The following is a 16,946-nucleotide window of genomic DNA, read 5'->3' on the forward strand; positions in this document are numbered from 1 at the left end:
ACAACTTTACCATTTTAACACCGCTCCTGACACTTTTTCTAGCAGTTTAGTATTTTCTTGTTTATGCAAATACACAATGAACAATATAGCAACTAACACAAACATGCAACATCCAAGATCTCCATTTTCCCTCTCTCACCTTGACCTCATTGTCTGTTCTCAACCACAATCCAAAGTTTACTCTGATCCATCATCAGCAGAGTGTGAAAGTGGCTGTGGACCTGTCTGAGGTTCAGAGAAGTTACCAAGATTCCCAGTATCACCACAGGTAGCAGTGAGGCGTCAATGTCCAGTAATAGATTTTTGGAAAGACCCTTTGGCAGGTTACAAATTACAGTACTTTGTTGTTGACCACCCAATTGATCTGCCATTAATGGGCTTGTCAATAATGGTCCTAAGATGTACAGTGTAGCATGCAGTGCTATGAGGCATTTTGCCAACTATAATGGTAATCGATCTGAAACAGCTTTTTGCAATGTATCTTGGGCCAATTTTGTGGGCATAGCCTCTTATTCCTGTAAATACTGTATATGACCACATTAACAGTGCAGCTACAGTGAAGTTAAACAGCAAATTATTATTCAGATGCTTGCTTGACCGGTCATCAATAAACACGAGGCTTCAGTCTCTTGAATGAAAGAGCATGGGCTTTTATTTATTGTCATTTTTCTACTGGCATTTGACATGAGAGAGAAAAAATAAAATCCATTTTAGGATAGGAACGATCTATTTTGGCAAATGCCATGATAGCCTTTAATAGAATCATGTAATGTTGCCACAAGACATGCAGGGATATGAGAATGAGGCAAGATACTTTATAATTTAACAGAGAATTGACTCTCCCACTTAAGTATTAAAATGTTAAAATAATATGAAATGTAGAGGTAGGATGAAGATAAAGATGAGATTGGCTAAAAAGGTGCAATTGTAATATCCCATTAATTCACCCTTTCCTTAATTTCCTCAGAAAGTACATTAGGGAGTTCCAGGAGCAAAAGCTCTCATTTAAGACATATTAAGGACATATTAAGAACTTGCAAGCAGATATATCTGCTGTATTAAGTCAATTTTAAGCTGGCACTGAATCCACAGTATATCTGGGGAATGAACGAATGAATCTATTCAGAGGTGGTGTACAGAACATGCTTAGTGGGTTACACTTGTTAAATTTGCACAAGGCAGAGACATTTGCCCTTGTTATGATCTCTATGAGTCAGATTTCCACTATCATGCACCAATCCCTGTTTCTATAATTTCAGTGCCCTGTTATAACTATATTAATCTGAAATGTGATTCAGACTTCAGAGTTGTAGTTTTTTTTAAAGAAAATGTGACGACAATGTGCTGAATTGAGTAAGAAACTTCTCTGCCGTATGAATCACCTGGTTGTCACATCTTTTCACCACCTCACGGATGAAAAGAAAATTAAAATCTGAATTTAAACAGTTGCGTTAGGCAGGGAAATATGGGTTTGGGTTTGCTGCAGTTGTAGTCTTGAGTTTGTAAGCACATTTTCCTTCTTTTTCATTTACAGTCCAACATCTCTATGGAGAGTTTAGAGTAGTCTGAATGGAAGTGTATTAGTTTAAAGGTGCACCACATCTGCAACTATATATTTTTTTCATAAAGATTTGGTATTAAAATGTTCATCATGAAAAACACTGGACTATCAGAATATGGGTGCATTGATTGATCCAGAGGTCATGACGGAGTGTCATCTATATATGTGTTGTCAGACCCAGATCGCACTCATATTTTCCATAGAGATTTTGGATCTGCTGCCAAACTAAATGACAGACCTTTAAAGTCCACAAGATCACAGCAGACTTTATTTAATTCCTATGGTTCTAGTCTTAAACTTTCTTTGTAGCGCTAGCCCATATATAGGCTTAGATCTGCAGATGTTGGTCCGTTTGCTAGCATAAAGTCTATCCTCAGATTCCTAGCTTTACCATTGCCCTGGTCCTATATTTGCTTCCTTCATGATCTCCATCCCCTTTTCCATATCGGTGTCTTTCAATCCTCATTTCCTAAACAGTTTTCACTGGGATCTCACATCCCGGATTGATGTCATTTCCAGCCAGGCCCTTGGAGTAAGCACCTAGCTCATCTACATTGCTATAATGCCCTCAGATTTGCATAGCCAATGAATCTACCAAGCCCCTAACTGGCTCAGTACTCGTTTCGTAAGGTAATTAAAGTGATCTTTCACTTTGCTGGAGCATAAGCTGCACTGTCTTGTACATATGCCTCCTTTATGAGTCCAACAGCCAGTTGTGATTTATCTCAAAAGATCAATGCATGGATTTTTTCATGCAAAGGTTAATTTTATTCTTTACTTTCTATTTGCTTCTAATGTTGGAGAGCATTCTACCTCCCTCATCAAAAAGTAATCACTTCCTCTGAGGACACACTTAGGTTCAAATAGTTCTAATTTTCCAGCAAAGTGAACTATCACTTTAAGAATTTGGAGCAGCAGCTGAAGAGAGCCTTAATAAGATTAGCCCAGCCACTTGACAGCCACGGCTTTAGAGTCACCTCCACTGACCTGTGTGTCTACGTCAAGCAGCGTGTGTGTGTGTGTGTGTGCATGTGTGTTTGTATGTGCGTGTGTGTGATTGTCAGAGAGTTAGTGTGTGTTTTTTTGTGCATGCATAATTCCATGTTTGATTTGATGAAAAAACGTAAGTATATATGTCTTTATGTGTCTATGCATGAAATGTGGTTTCTTTGAAAGATGCATGCCTGGGCAATATAAGTCCCCACGAGTCATGTAGACACTATATTATAACTCTCAAACAGGCTACCTCAGCTAAGCACAGCTTGTCTTTATCACCAATGATTTGTGCCACTCAAGAATTTAGAGCATCCACTCAACCCTTCAACCTCTCAGAAATCACTGACCATGATGTCTATCCCCAGGCACTCTCCTGTCTTAAGCTGTTATTTGGACGACACAGGCGCAAAATTACAGGCAAGGGCATTAAACTAACAACAAAACAATTCACCAAACACAAAGCCCATAGAATCACTGGAATTTCTCACCCAAGTGTTTCCACTTAGCACTCAGATATGTTTTAACTGGGCATTTACCAAGGCCGTGCCAAGGACACCATAGCCACAGGAGTGTAAGGTAACATGACATGGGTATTGCGTGTGTGTGGCAGATTTGTTGTTGTTGGTAGTTAGGTGTGCCAGATGCCACATGACTCTAAGCAGCTTCAGCAGTCCATCGGCAGGAAATGAAGGACAGTGAGGAATAAACAGTGATCCAAGGCACCACTTTGCAAAAGCCAGGCACCTCACTGAGAAACATTTAGGTTGGCATTAATATCATAATCAGAGGCCTGTTTATTTTCAGGCAGACAGCAGGCAGTTAAACATAGAGGACACACCCCGCCTAACCCCTCATGCACCCTGAAAAGTTCCATCTTTCTCTCTTCAATCTTGTGCTGTAAACATCCCAGCCTCCATTCTTCACTCCCATTCAAGGCTGGATTCCCACCTTTATCCAGCCTTTGGACCAGGACCTTGAGCTACTTTACATTCCTGACATATTCTACCATCATTGCCCATCATGGCCACGACTGACTTGATCATTCATCAGTGTTATAGTCACTGAACACAGCCTACTGTGGTAATGGGGGAAAATAACTAATCACAACCATGTCAACAGAAGGTGTTCTAGTTTGTATCTTCTGTTTGGGAAGTTTGAGACCTTTAATATTAATGATTAATAGCTCATAAATGAAATTCAATACCAAATTCTTTTTTATGACTTTTCCTAATTTTATGGCAGTTGCTTATGAGTATGATCTGTATTGGATTATTTATGTTTTTAAATTATTTAATGCATTACACATAAACTCTTAACCATGATGAGATGTACACCTTTAGGTCAAATCCATGTCCTGTCTTTTATTTCTTTCAAAGGATGCTCTCTCTTGACTGCTAGACTTAATACAGTAATTTGAAAACATGAAGTTAAATTCTGGCCTGAACATTTTGAGGGTCTAAAACAATGCAGGAATGAAGGCAATACCAATAAAACACGAGGGTTGGTGACTGTTCTCATTGGAAATGGTCTTCAACAGATTTTTAGCATGCAAGACATAAGGCCTGCAGAAAGGTTTTAAAAATAGATCTGTTTTTACAAGGCGTAAAATATACAGATACCTGTCTCCCCTAGCACAAACCAGCACAAAACCTCAATAAATAGTGCATTCAGTGTCTTCTGATTAAAACGCTGTATCGTTGACACCAAGGTAGTGTCTTCATTAGGATATAATGAGGCAACAACAGCTGGTCACACACATGGAGCTTTCCAACTAACTGTAGATAAGACAATCTACTGATAACCTGGCAAGTAAATAACATCCTTGGCCTCTGTCTCTCTTTCAGTCTGTCTGTCTTTCTGTACTTTCTATCAGGCCTTATCTAGCCTTGAAGGTTCTTCACTTACACTCACACTCTACTTACATCCCCATTACCAATCACCAAATAGGCTGGCTGTTACAAAACACACTCTGTTTCATGCCAGGGTGTCGGCTCTGGCAACACATCTCAACCACCTATCTGTGTCAAAGTGTGTGTGTGTTTGTGTGTGTGTGTGTGTGTGTGTGTGTGTGTGTGTGTGTGTGTGTGTGTGTGTGTGTTAGAGAGAGAGACAGAGATTAACAGAAAATGAAAAAGATACTTAGAGACAGGCATTACCATAGATGTGTCTTTCTGTGAATTTGTCAGTTTTCCAGTGTTTTTCTTGTTCTCATTTAGGAATGCCAGTATCAGTGTTTCCCACAAGCTCACTTCACTTTGCCCTCCGGCCAGTCCATTCTCACCCTTGACCTTTGACTTATGAGTTTTCTTCTCAGAGGAACAAATTGAAATTCCTGTGTTGTCTGAAAAACAAAATGTGAGCCAAAAATAATCCTGCCAAAGCATCAAGCTAATGACCTCATACTACATGTCTATGTACATGTAATATGTAATGTTGTGTGTGTGTGTTTGTGTGTATTTGTGTGTGTCAGGGCTGAAGGTAGAATTTAATCTTTGATACTGTTATCAGTTCCATGGTGGTGGAGGACTGTTTGGAAGACCCACTGCAGCTCTGACCTACTTGTATCAGGGGCTGCATGTGGACTGTTTTTCATTGAGTGTGTGTTGCGCGCATGCATGTGTGTTTGTTAGTGCTTGGGACGGTGTGTGTTTGAGGCAAACTCTCTGTGGACGCGGGGAGTGTGAGAAGCTGGGTGTTTTGACAGCTTTAAAGCAGTTCCAGTACAGTGCGGGGGCAGGGGGTGCTTGGGCCTGTTGAATGTTCTGGTGAACTATAGGGGTGAGAATAGGGTCAGTGAAGCGCTGGACAGGCAGGAGGTAATGAGATGAACTGATGTGTTTTATTGCAAAATGTTCTACAGATCTGATATCCAGTGCATTTAAATAAACTCATGATGTCATCTAAAATAAATCCATTTGAGCCAAAAGGTATTTACTTGCATCATAATGTAAGCAAGAAGGGAATTCTACTGCAACACCAGCAAATTGCTTTGTTAGGGCAGGTGTCACAATTTTAAAATAGTAGGTCACTGATTGCAAAATGAATCCCTTTCTGAACGTGTGATGTAAGCAGAGACAAAGGCAAATTCAGAGGTATGATGAAAGTGCTGCGAGAGGGAGCAAACAAGGCATACTGGAAATAATTAGAAAATATAAAATAAAAATATTATTGATATATGCATTGATTTCACAAAGGAAAAATATGTAATTTGGTATCATTCGTAATTGGATAAAGTCCAATGACATGGTTTTGTCTCAATCTTTATCGGATGTTACTGACAGCCTTGTTCAGGATGCTGGACTGTTCCTTCCAGATTATCTGATTAACCAGTGACTGATAACCACAACTTTAGTCAAATTAATCAAAAATCTGATTTCTCTAAAAATATTCTTTTGAAACAGCCTGCAAATACTTTGAATGATTAATTATTTAAATAAATACCTACTCAAAATGTCAGGAACACTGCATTGACTATGTTGCACACAATACTTAGTGTTTGCCCAAGCTGGAGGACACTCTTTGTTAAAGCAGTCTTGCCAAAGACTGATCTCAGCTCATTCTTCCAACTTTAATCTCACCAAAGTGTAAAAGCTATGGGAGTAGGCTTCCCACACAGTTAATAAAAGAGCGATAAAGCTTGTGAACAAAGATGCACAGTCCCTTTCGTACTACTGTAGCTGAAAAGGCCAGACATCACCTCAAACTGTGCTGCTTGAAAGTTCTCTCACAAGTACACCTCTCCAACAAAAGGGCTGCCTCTCCACATTTCTAAGCCCTCTCAGTGCCAGTGCTGTTGAACCCCTGCTTTCTCCAGCAGCATTCCAGCCCATCTTTCATGCTGTTTAATTTTGGCCATGCCAGCCAGGTCAGGGGCCACTGTTTTCTCAGGGCTTCAAGACCACACTGGTCAAATATAAAACAGACATCTCTGCTAGTTCCACATTCAACTATTTAATGTTTACTGTGTAAATGTGGTGTTTCTGTGTCATTGCATGTGTTACTCTGCCTGTTTTGAGCAGAAATGTACATGGAACTAGATGTCTTTATGAGACTGTAGGGAGAGACTGAGCATCACCTTTCACTCTTGGCATATAGTCTATGCTATTGCTGATACAGCAGAATTTGTCACAGACATGTAAGCTCTTGGTGTGGTGGCCTTGAGCAACAGCACTGACATAACACGGGTTAGGGGGTTTATTACTTGCTTTGTGTCGGACTGATCAGTACCAAACTCCACCAGTAGATGTCTGTCTTCAGTCTTCCACAGCCATAAAACAAAGTTGTTGGAGCAGATTGTCCAGGGTCCCCACATAGCCAAAGACTGCAGAATGCCTCAGTTGAATGTTTAGATGAAGTGTAATGTAATACAAATTCCACATCGACATCTTAACTCAGATTTCTTCTCTTGCTATAAAACAAGGCAAATTGACTCAAATGAGTGTCCCTGTCTTAAAAAAAACATGCTTAAGCAAACATGCCACTGCATCTACAAAGGAATTTTATTTTAAAATAAAATAGTTTTGCTGGCAGAATAGCATACCTCACTATACTTTTGCCTCTTGGAGACATGGCAGCATTTTTCTTCTCTGGTAGAGCTTAACATTCCAGAAATGAATCCCCAGACATTGAGGTCTTGGAGAAATATGACGGCAAAAGGCTGGGTATTTTCCACAGAAATCTAATGTTTTTTCTTGGCTCCTGTATTGGCTATGCATGAACAACCTGAACAACCATAGAGTAAAAAAATCCTTTCCACTACCCATGAGAACCTTTATTGCATACTTTATCTGGATGTGATAAGGGTTGACTCGTATTAGCAAGAATGTAAGGAATGCCTAAAATCAGATATATATTCATAATTTTATACATTTAGTAATTGATGTGACCAAGCATTTAAAAATGTTTTTTAAACATGCCTTTTCACTTGTCTCTGAGTAATAATGACAACCGATGCAGCATCGTGTACTACCAAGATATTTATGCATGAATCCCCACCAACAAAAGGCAGCATGCTTTGCCGTATGTTTTGAGTTAACAGGATGGAGAAAGTACCGTTTTAGGGCGGGGATGCTATTAACTCTGCTCAATATGATTGGCTAATTTGCTGCAATTGCTGATGAGAATTTTAGGTAGGCTACTTCTCTTTTCTACGCCCCTCACTGAAAGTAGCAAACGCAGTTTGGAGTGTTAAGACACTTTTGTGGGGTAACATTTTTCTTGCATAAAAGATACAACTAGTGAGCACTGTGGAAACTGCTTCTCATTGGACCACAAAATATGTCATGGCAGTTCATCTAGGGTATTGATTATAGTTGAGATGGTTTATGTCAATGGTTCTCAAAATGGGGTCGAGGGACCCCCAGGAGTCCTTGCAAGGAGTTTCCATCAAAAATTAGAGTAAGTATTCATAAGTAACACAATGACATAATGTATAACTATTTTGGTCATGGGTTTGATACACTTTCTTTAGAACATTTAAAAGCAAAAATCTTATCAAATGGGGGACCTTGGGTCAAAATCTTATCAAATAGGGGTCCGTGGTCTAATTTGTTTTTTTGACAGTTTGGGGTCCTTGCTGTGAACAAATTTGAGAACCACAGGCTTGGAGGATGCCGCTCTGCTCCAAATACCCCTTTTTCTGACAGCACCTAAACGCAGCACAATAGGAGTTGGGCTGTTTGTGTCGTGACGCGGCGTGGAGGCGTGCCTCTGGTGAAATCAGCTGGGGAAACAAAAACAGAAAAGGGGGTGGCTCAGACTAGATCTCCAGGCCAGTTATGTATAGATTTCACTCTAAAACGGCAGTATTTCAGGTCTTCCGCATGAGAGTTGATACTTGTTGAGGGGAGTGAGACGTTGGATCAAGGAGGCAGCTAGAGGAAGTAAGAGGAGGATGTGACAGGGCAGAGGTCCTGTGCGACGCCCGCAGTTGTATGTGCTCTTTGTCAAACAGTTGGACCATCGCGACCAGTTCTTCATTCTCCACGCGTCTTTGTCCGGTTTGAGTCACCGGCTGAACCACCAACAGAGTGGCATGTGGGTCAATTCCGGAACCGTCGGAAGGTAGGGACCCCTCCTGCAGCAATTCTGGGTCACATGCTCCCAGTGAAACATTGTGCACAAAGCAATCAATACATTGCTTATAATTTAATTTACTCCAAAGGTTCACTGACTGAAAACATCACCAGCTGTATTCGCTTCCTATCACGATGACCTTATTGCACTTAATGGTTTTTTGTAATCTCCTCTTATATCACTAGTCCTAGATGCATGCTCTTATACGGCACATGTATTAAATGATTATTGTAGAGAGATATGTTTACAGTGGTGGATTATTGTTGCAGAGCCTGGTGTTGTTGAAGCATTTCGATTCAGTGGTGTAGTGCAGCGGATGGGTTTGGCGTGTTACGCAAGAATTATCAGTGCATCAATTCGGATGTAGGCTGATATCCACCTGCCTTTATACAACATACGTGAAAGATATCTCACCACCGCAAGGAATGCGGTGTGTACCCAGCTTTATATCATCAGACATAGATGGCAATGCGAGTGTCTGGTCCTGTGTTGAATCGGTTTTCCAAAAAAAATATGAATGAATCAGGTGGTTATGAATGGGAGGGAGCGCACGAGGTGCTTTTCATTGATGAGTGTGATCCTACACCACCGTATTTACAGGAACAGCATACCGATCAAATCTGTGACAATAGACAACATGAATCTCAGTTTGTATGACCACACACACACACACACACACACACACACACACACACACACACACACACACACACACACACACACACACACACACACGCACGCACTGTAATGCTGATCCTGTGGCTATGACGTCATCAGAGGGATTGTGTTACGCAGGTACCTGTGTAGCTGGTGAAGTAGCATCCATGCTCAGTCAGTAATAGAAAGATAGATATTCTACATTCGATTTTTTTCTGACCACAAGCATTTCCAGTTGTGAGAAAATGAATCATAAACACAGGCTAGTTGCATAAATAGTTTGGCACACTTCTCTTCCATATTGCGCAATATTTGTCTTTTGGCCAATTTTTTCTTTTTTCCGGAAACACTAACTGTTCAAAATTTCCATTGTATTTTAACATTATTAAATAGTTTGTTCTATGCAGTTCTTTGTCCAAATCTTTGGCAAAACAGCAAAAGATTATGAGAGTGTTGAGACATCACTAAAAGCCTGAATTACAGTTTATTTTAGACAGAACTTGGTTTGACCAGTAAGACAGATGGCTCTGGAACAAGGCTACTTATTGTCCTGGTTAGGCTCTATGCCCAATTCTTTTACTGTGTCAACAGCTTTGAGATAACATAGTGCAGCATTGGCAGACCCACATGCAAGAGTCAGCCAGCATTATGGCTGGCTTCAATGTTCTGAACTCTGTAACAGGCTCTAGTGGAAGGTACACAGAGGTAATAGTGGTTGTAATTGTATAGGTTTTATTGTTTATGTGTATGCCCGACTCAGGCTGAACACATTATGATATAACACGGACAGTAGTTGTTTGATGAGAAGAAGTATGTTAAAAAGGAGATGTGTGGTCAATGTAAAGGGGCTGGAAAATAAACTGGACATTCTCCATGCCTGCATCAGTTTCCAATGGGATATCAGGAACTGCAATGTTTGCGAAACAACAGAAGCAAATATACCCAAAACTAGTTAAATCATTCCACAGCCAGAAACCATGGATTACCAGAACCATCCCCGATGCTATAAACACACACACATTGCAGCCTACAATTTAGAGCAGTAAACATGGACAATTATAAAGCAGGAGCTTACAAAATAGGAGGTGCAATCGAAGGAGGCAAAAAGGGACAACGGGAATAAAGTGGAACTACAATTCCAAGTGGCATTCTCAACAATGACAGACTACAAGGCCTTCCCTGCCCCTTTGTTAAGTGCTGATGCATCTCTAGCTGGTGAGCTAAACTCGCTCACTTTGAGGCCATCAGCAGCAAGCAAGCAAAAACATCTGATGCAGAGGCTAATGGATGGGTGGGTACACCTTCACATTACCCTTTGTGAGCATGAAGTCAGAAGTGCTTTCAAGTGTGTGAGCACCAAGAGTGGCAGTGGGGGTCCTCAAACTATGTCCTTATCAACTAGTGCTGGTGTTTACAATGATATTCAACCTGTCCCTATTTCAATATGTCATATACACATGCTTCAAGAAGTCCATCATCATTTCTGTGCACAAGAAAACAATACCAGCCTGCCTGAATGAATGACTACTACCTACTCACCTCTGTAGAGATGAAGTGCTTTGAATGGCTAGTCAAGGATTACATCTGTTTCTCACTACCCTGCACATTGGACCCACTACTGTTTGCCTACCATCACAACTCACAGATGGAAAACACCATAGCACACATCCTCCACACCACTGAACAGGAAAGGGAGCAATGTGAGGTTACTGTTCATTGACTACAGTTCAGCGTTTAAAACCATTTTTTCCTCCAGGCTTGTCACAAAGCTCCGCCACAGTTTTGGAGGGTAGGTGGACACCTCTTCTACTCTCATCCTCAACACCAGAGGAAACCAGGGCTTCTTTTTGACCCCCTACTGGTCTCCCTGTACATACACAACTGTGTGGCCACCTTTGACTCTCAACACCATCATCAAGTTTGCTGATGACACAGTTGTGGTGGGCCTGATCACAGACACAATGAAAAGGCCTACCTGAAGGAAGTAGAGTGCCTGATTGTTTTAATTTAGGTCAGAATTCTTATATAACATGCAAAATGAAAATATCTATCAAATTAGATAATGCATCATAGATCAAGTTTATCCTAATAAGTATCATAAAGCTGTATGTATCTTAAAACCAAAATGATTGTTTCATTTTGAAAGATTATAGTAAAGCATTTTCACAAGGTTGTATTAGAAAAAATAAGACCTTTGCACTTTGTTTTTATGTACAACGGTAAAAGATTGGAAGGAATGCGTGGCTGAATAAAATAAATCAGATACTATTGTAATGGCCAATGGCATTGGAATTGGAAAAGGATTGACAACTCGTGTTTATTTAATCTGACAAGTCTTGAAAATAAAATAGTAAGAATGGAGGAGAAAGCAGGAAAGAGGATAGAAGAAAATGAATGACAAATGAAATGCTGTATTTAGATAGATAACCATTCTGTATTGGAGAGAAAGCTAGAGAGAGAGAGAGGAACAAGCTAAGATGGCAAGAGAGATGGAGAGAAAGATGGATAGAGAATATGGACAGGGGAGGAGGAGGAAGATGGGAAGGGATAAAGGAAATGAGGGCAAGAGGAGCCTGTATGTTTACAAAGCATTAGTGCAGCAGAGAGAAGAGAGGAGGAAGGCTCTCTTGAGCAGGATGATACATTGCCACCAAAGACCCTTTCATTCATTAGGATAGATGCATACATATCACCGTCTGCCACAGTCTGAGCATTAGCACCCATACCATCTGCAGTGGGTGACGCAATACTGCTGACATGCATGTGTGTATGCTTGTCTGTGCTAGTGTGTTTGACTTTGAGGTTTACTGTCAGTCATTCAGGGAGCCAAGCGATCCTGACCAGGTTATGTAACCAGTCTGTGCCAGCTGTGCCTGTGGCAGTCACTGTCTCAAACACCCTCATGACACACACACACGCACACACACACACACTTTTGAAATGTAATAGGTTAAAGATTACTAGGTACCCTAATTAAAAATTTAATAAGTAATGTAACTATTTTAATGACTTCATTAAAGGAATGTAACTTATTACATTTATTTACTTTTTAATTCCGTATCTAACAAATATTTTAAACTGAAAAGTCCTGTTAACCTCACTGTTAACCTCATTTCCCCGGATGACATGGCAACCCGCCTTGATGTGGTCAGCTGTTGCAGACATGGCAGACTCAGGTTGCTTAGAGCAATGCACATTGATTGGACTGACAGACAAGAGATGGTGCAAATTCAAACGAGAATACATCTAAAACAACACTCAAACAAAAAAGAATACTTTTTTTTTTTCTGAGCAGACTTTTGACAAACACTTTAAAGGTAGGTTGCATACATGATTGCACATTGACCCATTGGGTTCTTCCAGCAATTACACATGGACACTTTGACTATGCAGTCAAGCCTATGATAGTGGACATCCCTTGGCTCTGGTTGGCCTATGTATAAAGTGGATGGTTATTGGGGTCTTTTTTGCAAGCCAGGGAGGGTAGAGGGAGGAGGCATCTCTTGGTGTTGGCGTGAACTGTAGCTCCAAGAAAAAGACTAAAAAAGGGGGCTGGAGGGCTATGGCGAATTTTAGGATGAGTAGTTGCTGCCTGTGGTTTGCTAAAGGTATTACATAACAGGGAGAGGGAGACGGAGGGGAAGCAAACTGGGTGTGGGAGGGCTATCTGCTTAATGCTGGTACACGCGTGCCATCTATAAAAGCATGACTTCATTGAAAGATAGATGACTGCTAATAAATGGGGTGGAGGAGGCATGATATTGATTGTGTTCGGGTGAAACTAACCAACAAGACAACAAGGAAAAGGGGTGGTGAAGTGAGGTTACTGAAGGACATGAAGGATAGTGTGCTGGAGCATTACAATCAGAGAATAAATATAGAAAGTGAAAGGGAAATAGAAGGGGGGTGTGTCAATGGGTCAGACTTGTGGCAGAGTGGGCACAGCTGGGAACAAACCAGACAAACAATCATAGGGATGATTGAAAGGATTTAGGAAGGAGGCTGCAGGTGTTTATAAAAAAAAAAAAAGAGTCAAAGATGACAAGAACTGAGACCTGAAAGCCATCTCCTTATGAACACCTCCCCCCAGCCTTAACGCAAAGCCATACTGAGACACATACTGTCCAAATTATGTATGAGTTTCTTTGTCTGCCTGGTTCCCTAACCCTAACACCACTCCTCTCTACCCACCCACACACATACATATTCTCATGCACAAATACAGACTCAAATTGTGAAATTCCAGAGTAAATCAAAAGGTTGGTGTTTGTGGGTCGAGTGGGTGTTTAAGTTCCTGTCACAGTGTTCATGTCACTCTTGTCTTGCCAATATGCCATTATAAGAGTCAGAAAAACGAGCACTTGCACAAAAACTGGGACAGAATCTCTTGCTCTTATTCACACACAGTTTATTGTCACATTCAAGCACTTCTTTGTCCTTGCAGCTTCCTTTGCTGCCTTTCTGGGAAGATGACACTGGCCAGTAGATTAAGTCTAGACGTCTGTGTGCAGTTCACTATAGGTCGTTGGCTAAAATTGAAACCTGAGTTTTACAGCTTCTATTTCTGCCCCTCTGAGCCGCACTGCTCTGTTCTCACAGTCTCTGGCTTCTGCCCATCTTTCTGTCAAGCAAATTAGGAATAACTGTGTAAGTTTGTGAAAGCTCATAAAGTTTAAATTTAAACCTGAGAGCAGGTGCATTATGTATCAAGTGCAGTGATGTGTGAGTAGACAATTGTGTTATGTCTGTTGAATGACGTGTGACCAGACTCTTGCTTGGAGCCCAATGCAGAGCCACAGATGGAGCATGATATATGGGTACTCTTGAGCCCCCTGAGAAAGTGTCCACACCACCACCAACGCCTCCTCCTGATTATGTCACTGCTCGCATCATTCCTTGTCTCACAGACGGGCCCTAAGCTCATTATCATGCGTACACGCATGCATGCATGCTTTCATGCACATACTTACTTACAGACTCCCAGGGGTCAGAGGTAGAGGATCTTAAAGTGTTCCCTCTTAAACTCTTCTCCTCTTGCTTTTTCTCTATCTGTCTGCCTCTCTTACAGAACAACACTTAAATGAGTAAAGCATCAGCAGGGAACACAGTGATTTGTTACCCAGAGCAGCCTAGGTTATTGATGGTCTTGCCCTTGTGATCCCTGCAGCATGAGTGACTGATTCTAATGCTGGGCTCTTTTCTGTAAGACTCTAATAATCCTCTCCCTGCCTTGTCTCTCTTGAAATCCCTTTTTGCTTATCTGCTGTTGCGTTTCAAATGCTGGGAATTAACAATACTATACATCCTCCCTTCCTGTCTGTCATTTTTGCTCTTGCTCGGATCATATGATCACTGTTGCCACATATTGTAGATGTTACAGAACCACTTGTATAGTGGGCTTTCATCCCTCTTTTCCTAATACAGCCCTAAGAGGACTGCTGCTTTGGCATGACCATTTTGTGGTAGCTGTTAGATAAGTGAACTTTTTATTTCCTCATTTATCTTTCTCTCCTTTACCTGGAGTACGTGCCTCTAAAGGTGCCGCTTCCAGACAGGTGGCAAGGGAGAGGTTATTTATAACTCTGAAAGGCACAGTTCTATCTTTTCCATATAGCTCATTCACAAAACAGACTGTTTGACAGACACTCTTCTTCAGCTCATAGGTAAGCTCTCTCTGCTGTACTGTACCTCCTGGCTCATGTAACTGGGTCTCTTTTTTCACCTCCAGCCTCCAGGAAATCTGGAAACATGAAGATGTTTTTGTTGTTGATGACTGTGGAAATCAATGGCTTTAGGTCTCTGGGGAAGGTTTCTGGGAAGTTCTATACAGGAGCAGTGGTATTATGAACAGGTCTAAGGTGACCTGTTCATAAGGCCATGGAGAGCAGGTCATAGCTGAATAGCAGGGTGCACACATGGCTCATGTGTCCGATGAATAGATGCCATTTTTAGCTGATTGTGTCTGTCAGTGTTGGACTTAAGTGTTGCACTGGCAACCACGTCAATGGAATAACAAGTGAAGGCCTTTATGAATGTTTCAAACGCTCTATATATGGGGCCTTGAGGTGGGTCTTTGAAAAAGTTAGAGAGAAATGGACTGAATGGCTGGCTTACTGCAGGTTTCTCTCTCTCTCTCTCTCTCTTTCTCTCTCTCTCTCTCTCTGTGTGTGTGTGTGGGGGGGGGGCTTCTAGGAATGTATTTAAAAAATGGGCTTAAACATGTGTTTTGATGTCAGAAATGTTTGTAAGCAGTTTATTGAGAGGAGATTTTCATAAGCTTTTTCGTGTGGTTTTGAGAGGAAGTCGATAGGCTTCTTGGTTAAGGCGGAAGTTGACATGATGGAACATGATGCAACCACACACGTTTCTTTGACCTCCAAAATATGAGGTAAAGCTACCCCTGCTTCACTGAATGACTTAAACAATTCCTTCTAAATTGCTTCATGATTTCATTGTGCTGCTTAGGTAGATGCTTCTTCACTCTGCATTATGTTTTCTCTGAAGCAAATATGCTATCATGGTAACATGGGGACAGAGGGAGAAAAGGACAGTGAGCTCAGGGGATGTCTCTCTCTTTTTGTTTCTCTGTCTCTCTCTCTCTCTCTGTGCTGTTACAGAAATAGCTCTGCAGTGCCTCTATTCCTCAGCCTGCAGACCATGTGTTCTGTTGCAGAGTTTGGCAGAAGCCTCTGAACACTGGTCACTACAGCTACAGGGACTTGACAAAGCCTCCCTAGCCTGTACTGGGAGAGAGTTAGAAGCTAACTCAAAATGCAGTGTCATTCCTGCTGGGATATCTTATCAATATGATTTTAATTACCATGAATATTGAATGAACCTCTTTTAATTCTCTTTCTCCCTCTTTTTTCTCTTCTATTCTCCAGGGCCCTCTCCATGGATATAGACACAGACTATGAGCGGCCCAATGTGGAAACCATTAAATGTGTGGTGGTAGGGGATAATGCCGTGGGTAAGACCAGGCTAATCTGTGCCCGGGCCTGCAATGCCACCCTCACACAGTATCAGCTGCTTGCCACCCACGTGCCAACCGTTTGGGCCATCGACCAGTACCGTGTATGCCAGGAGGTAGGCACACACATACACATATACACTCCCGCAAAGTGTGGAAAGAGCCCCATATAGACTTATACCATTGGGCATGAGGCTAAATCTGTTTACTGTGCATTTGTTAGATAGATAAAACATCTCTTTTCAACAATCCTGATTCTAAAAATGTTCACATTTAGACTTTTTCTTCTTTAGTGTACTGATTGTGTAATCCTTTAGTTCCACTAAAAACACAAACATCACAAACACTTGTTGGCCTGAATACTGGATGTGGCTGTTGCAGGTGTTAGAGAGATCACGTGATGTAGTGGACGAGGTCAGTGTGTCCCTGAGGCTGTGGGACACATTTGGTGATCATCACAAAGACAGACGATTTGCCTATGGCAGGTGAGCTGAAGCATACATAGAAACAGAGGCACACACACACACACACACACACACACACACACACACACACACACACACACACACACACACACACACACACACACACACACACACACACACACACACAACCACACTATTCAGACTGCCTGTCAGCCAGAACCTGGTTATTGACCTAAAAACTCAATTGCTGGCTGCCCACAAG

The 16,946-nt window shown here is 41.4% G+C and overlaps 1 protein-coding gene across 6 annotated transcripts in view; it reads left to right on the forward strand.

Moving 5' to 3' along the window:
* Nucleotides 1-16,946, forward strand: part of rhobtb4 (Rho related BTB domain containing 4) — a 47,083-nt gene that overhangs the window by 9,362 nt on the left and 20,775 nt on the right. For 5 of the 6 annotated variants that reach the window (XM_062418177.1, XM_062418175.1, XM_062418176.1 and 2 more), the window contains 2 exons: nucleotides 16,174-16,375; nucleotides 16,641-16,744. In XM_062418177.1, the coding sequence (XP_062274161.1) occupies nucleotides 16,184-16,375; nucleotides 16,641-16,744 (296 nt within the window). In that variant the 5' untranslated portion in view covers nucleotides 16,174-16,183. Of the gene's footprint in view, nucleotides 1-8,298; nucleotides 8,621-16,173; nucleotides 16,376-16,640; nucleotides 16,745-16,946 lie in introns of those variants that run through there. The other variant, XM_062418174.1, reaches the window with a different exon arrangement.

This window comes from Scomber scombrus, chromosome 4, assembly GCF_963691925.1.
Source record: "Scomber scombrus chromosome 4, fScoSco1.1, whole genome shotgun sequence".
In the NCBI taxonomy this organism is placed as follows: domain Eukaryota; kingdom Metazoa; phylum Chordata; class Actinopteri; order Scombriformes; family Scombridae; genus Scomber; species Scomber scombrus.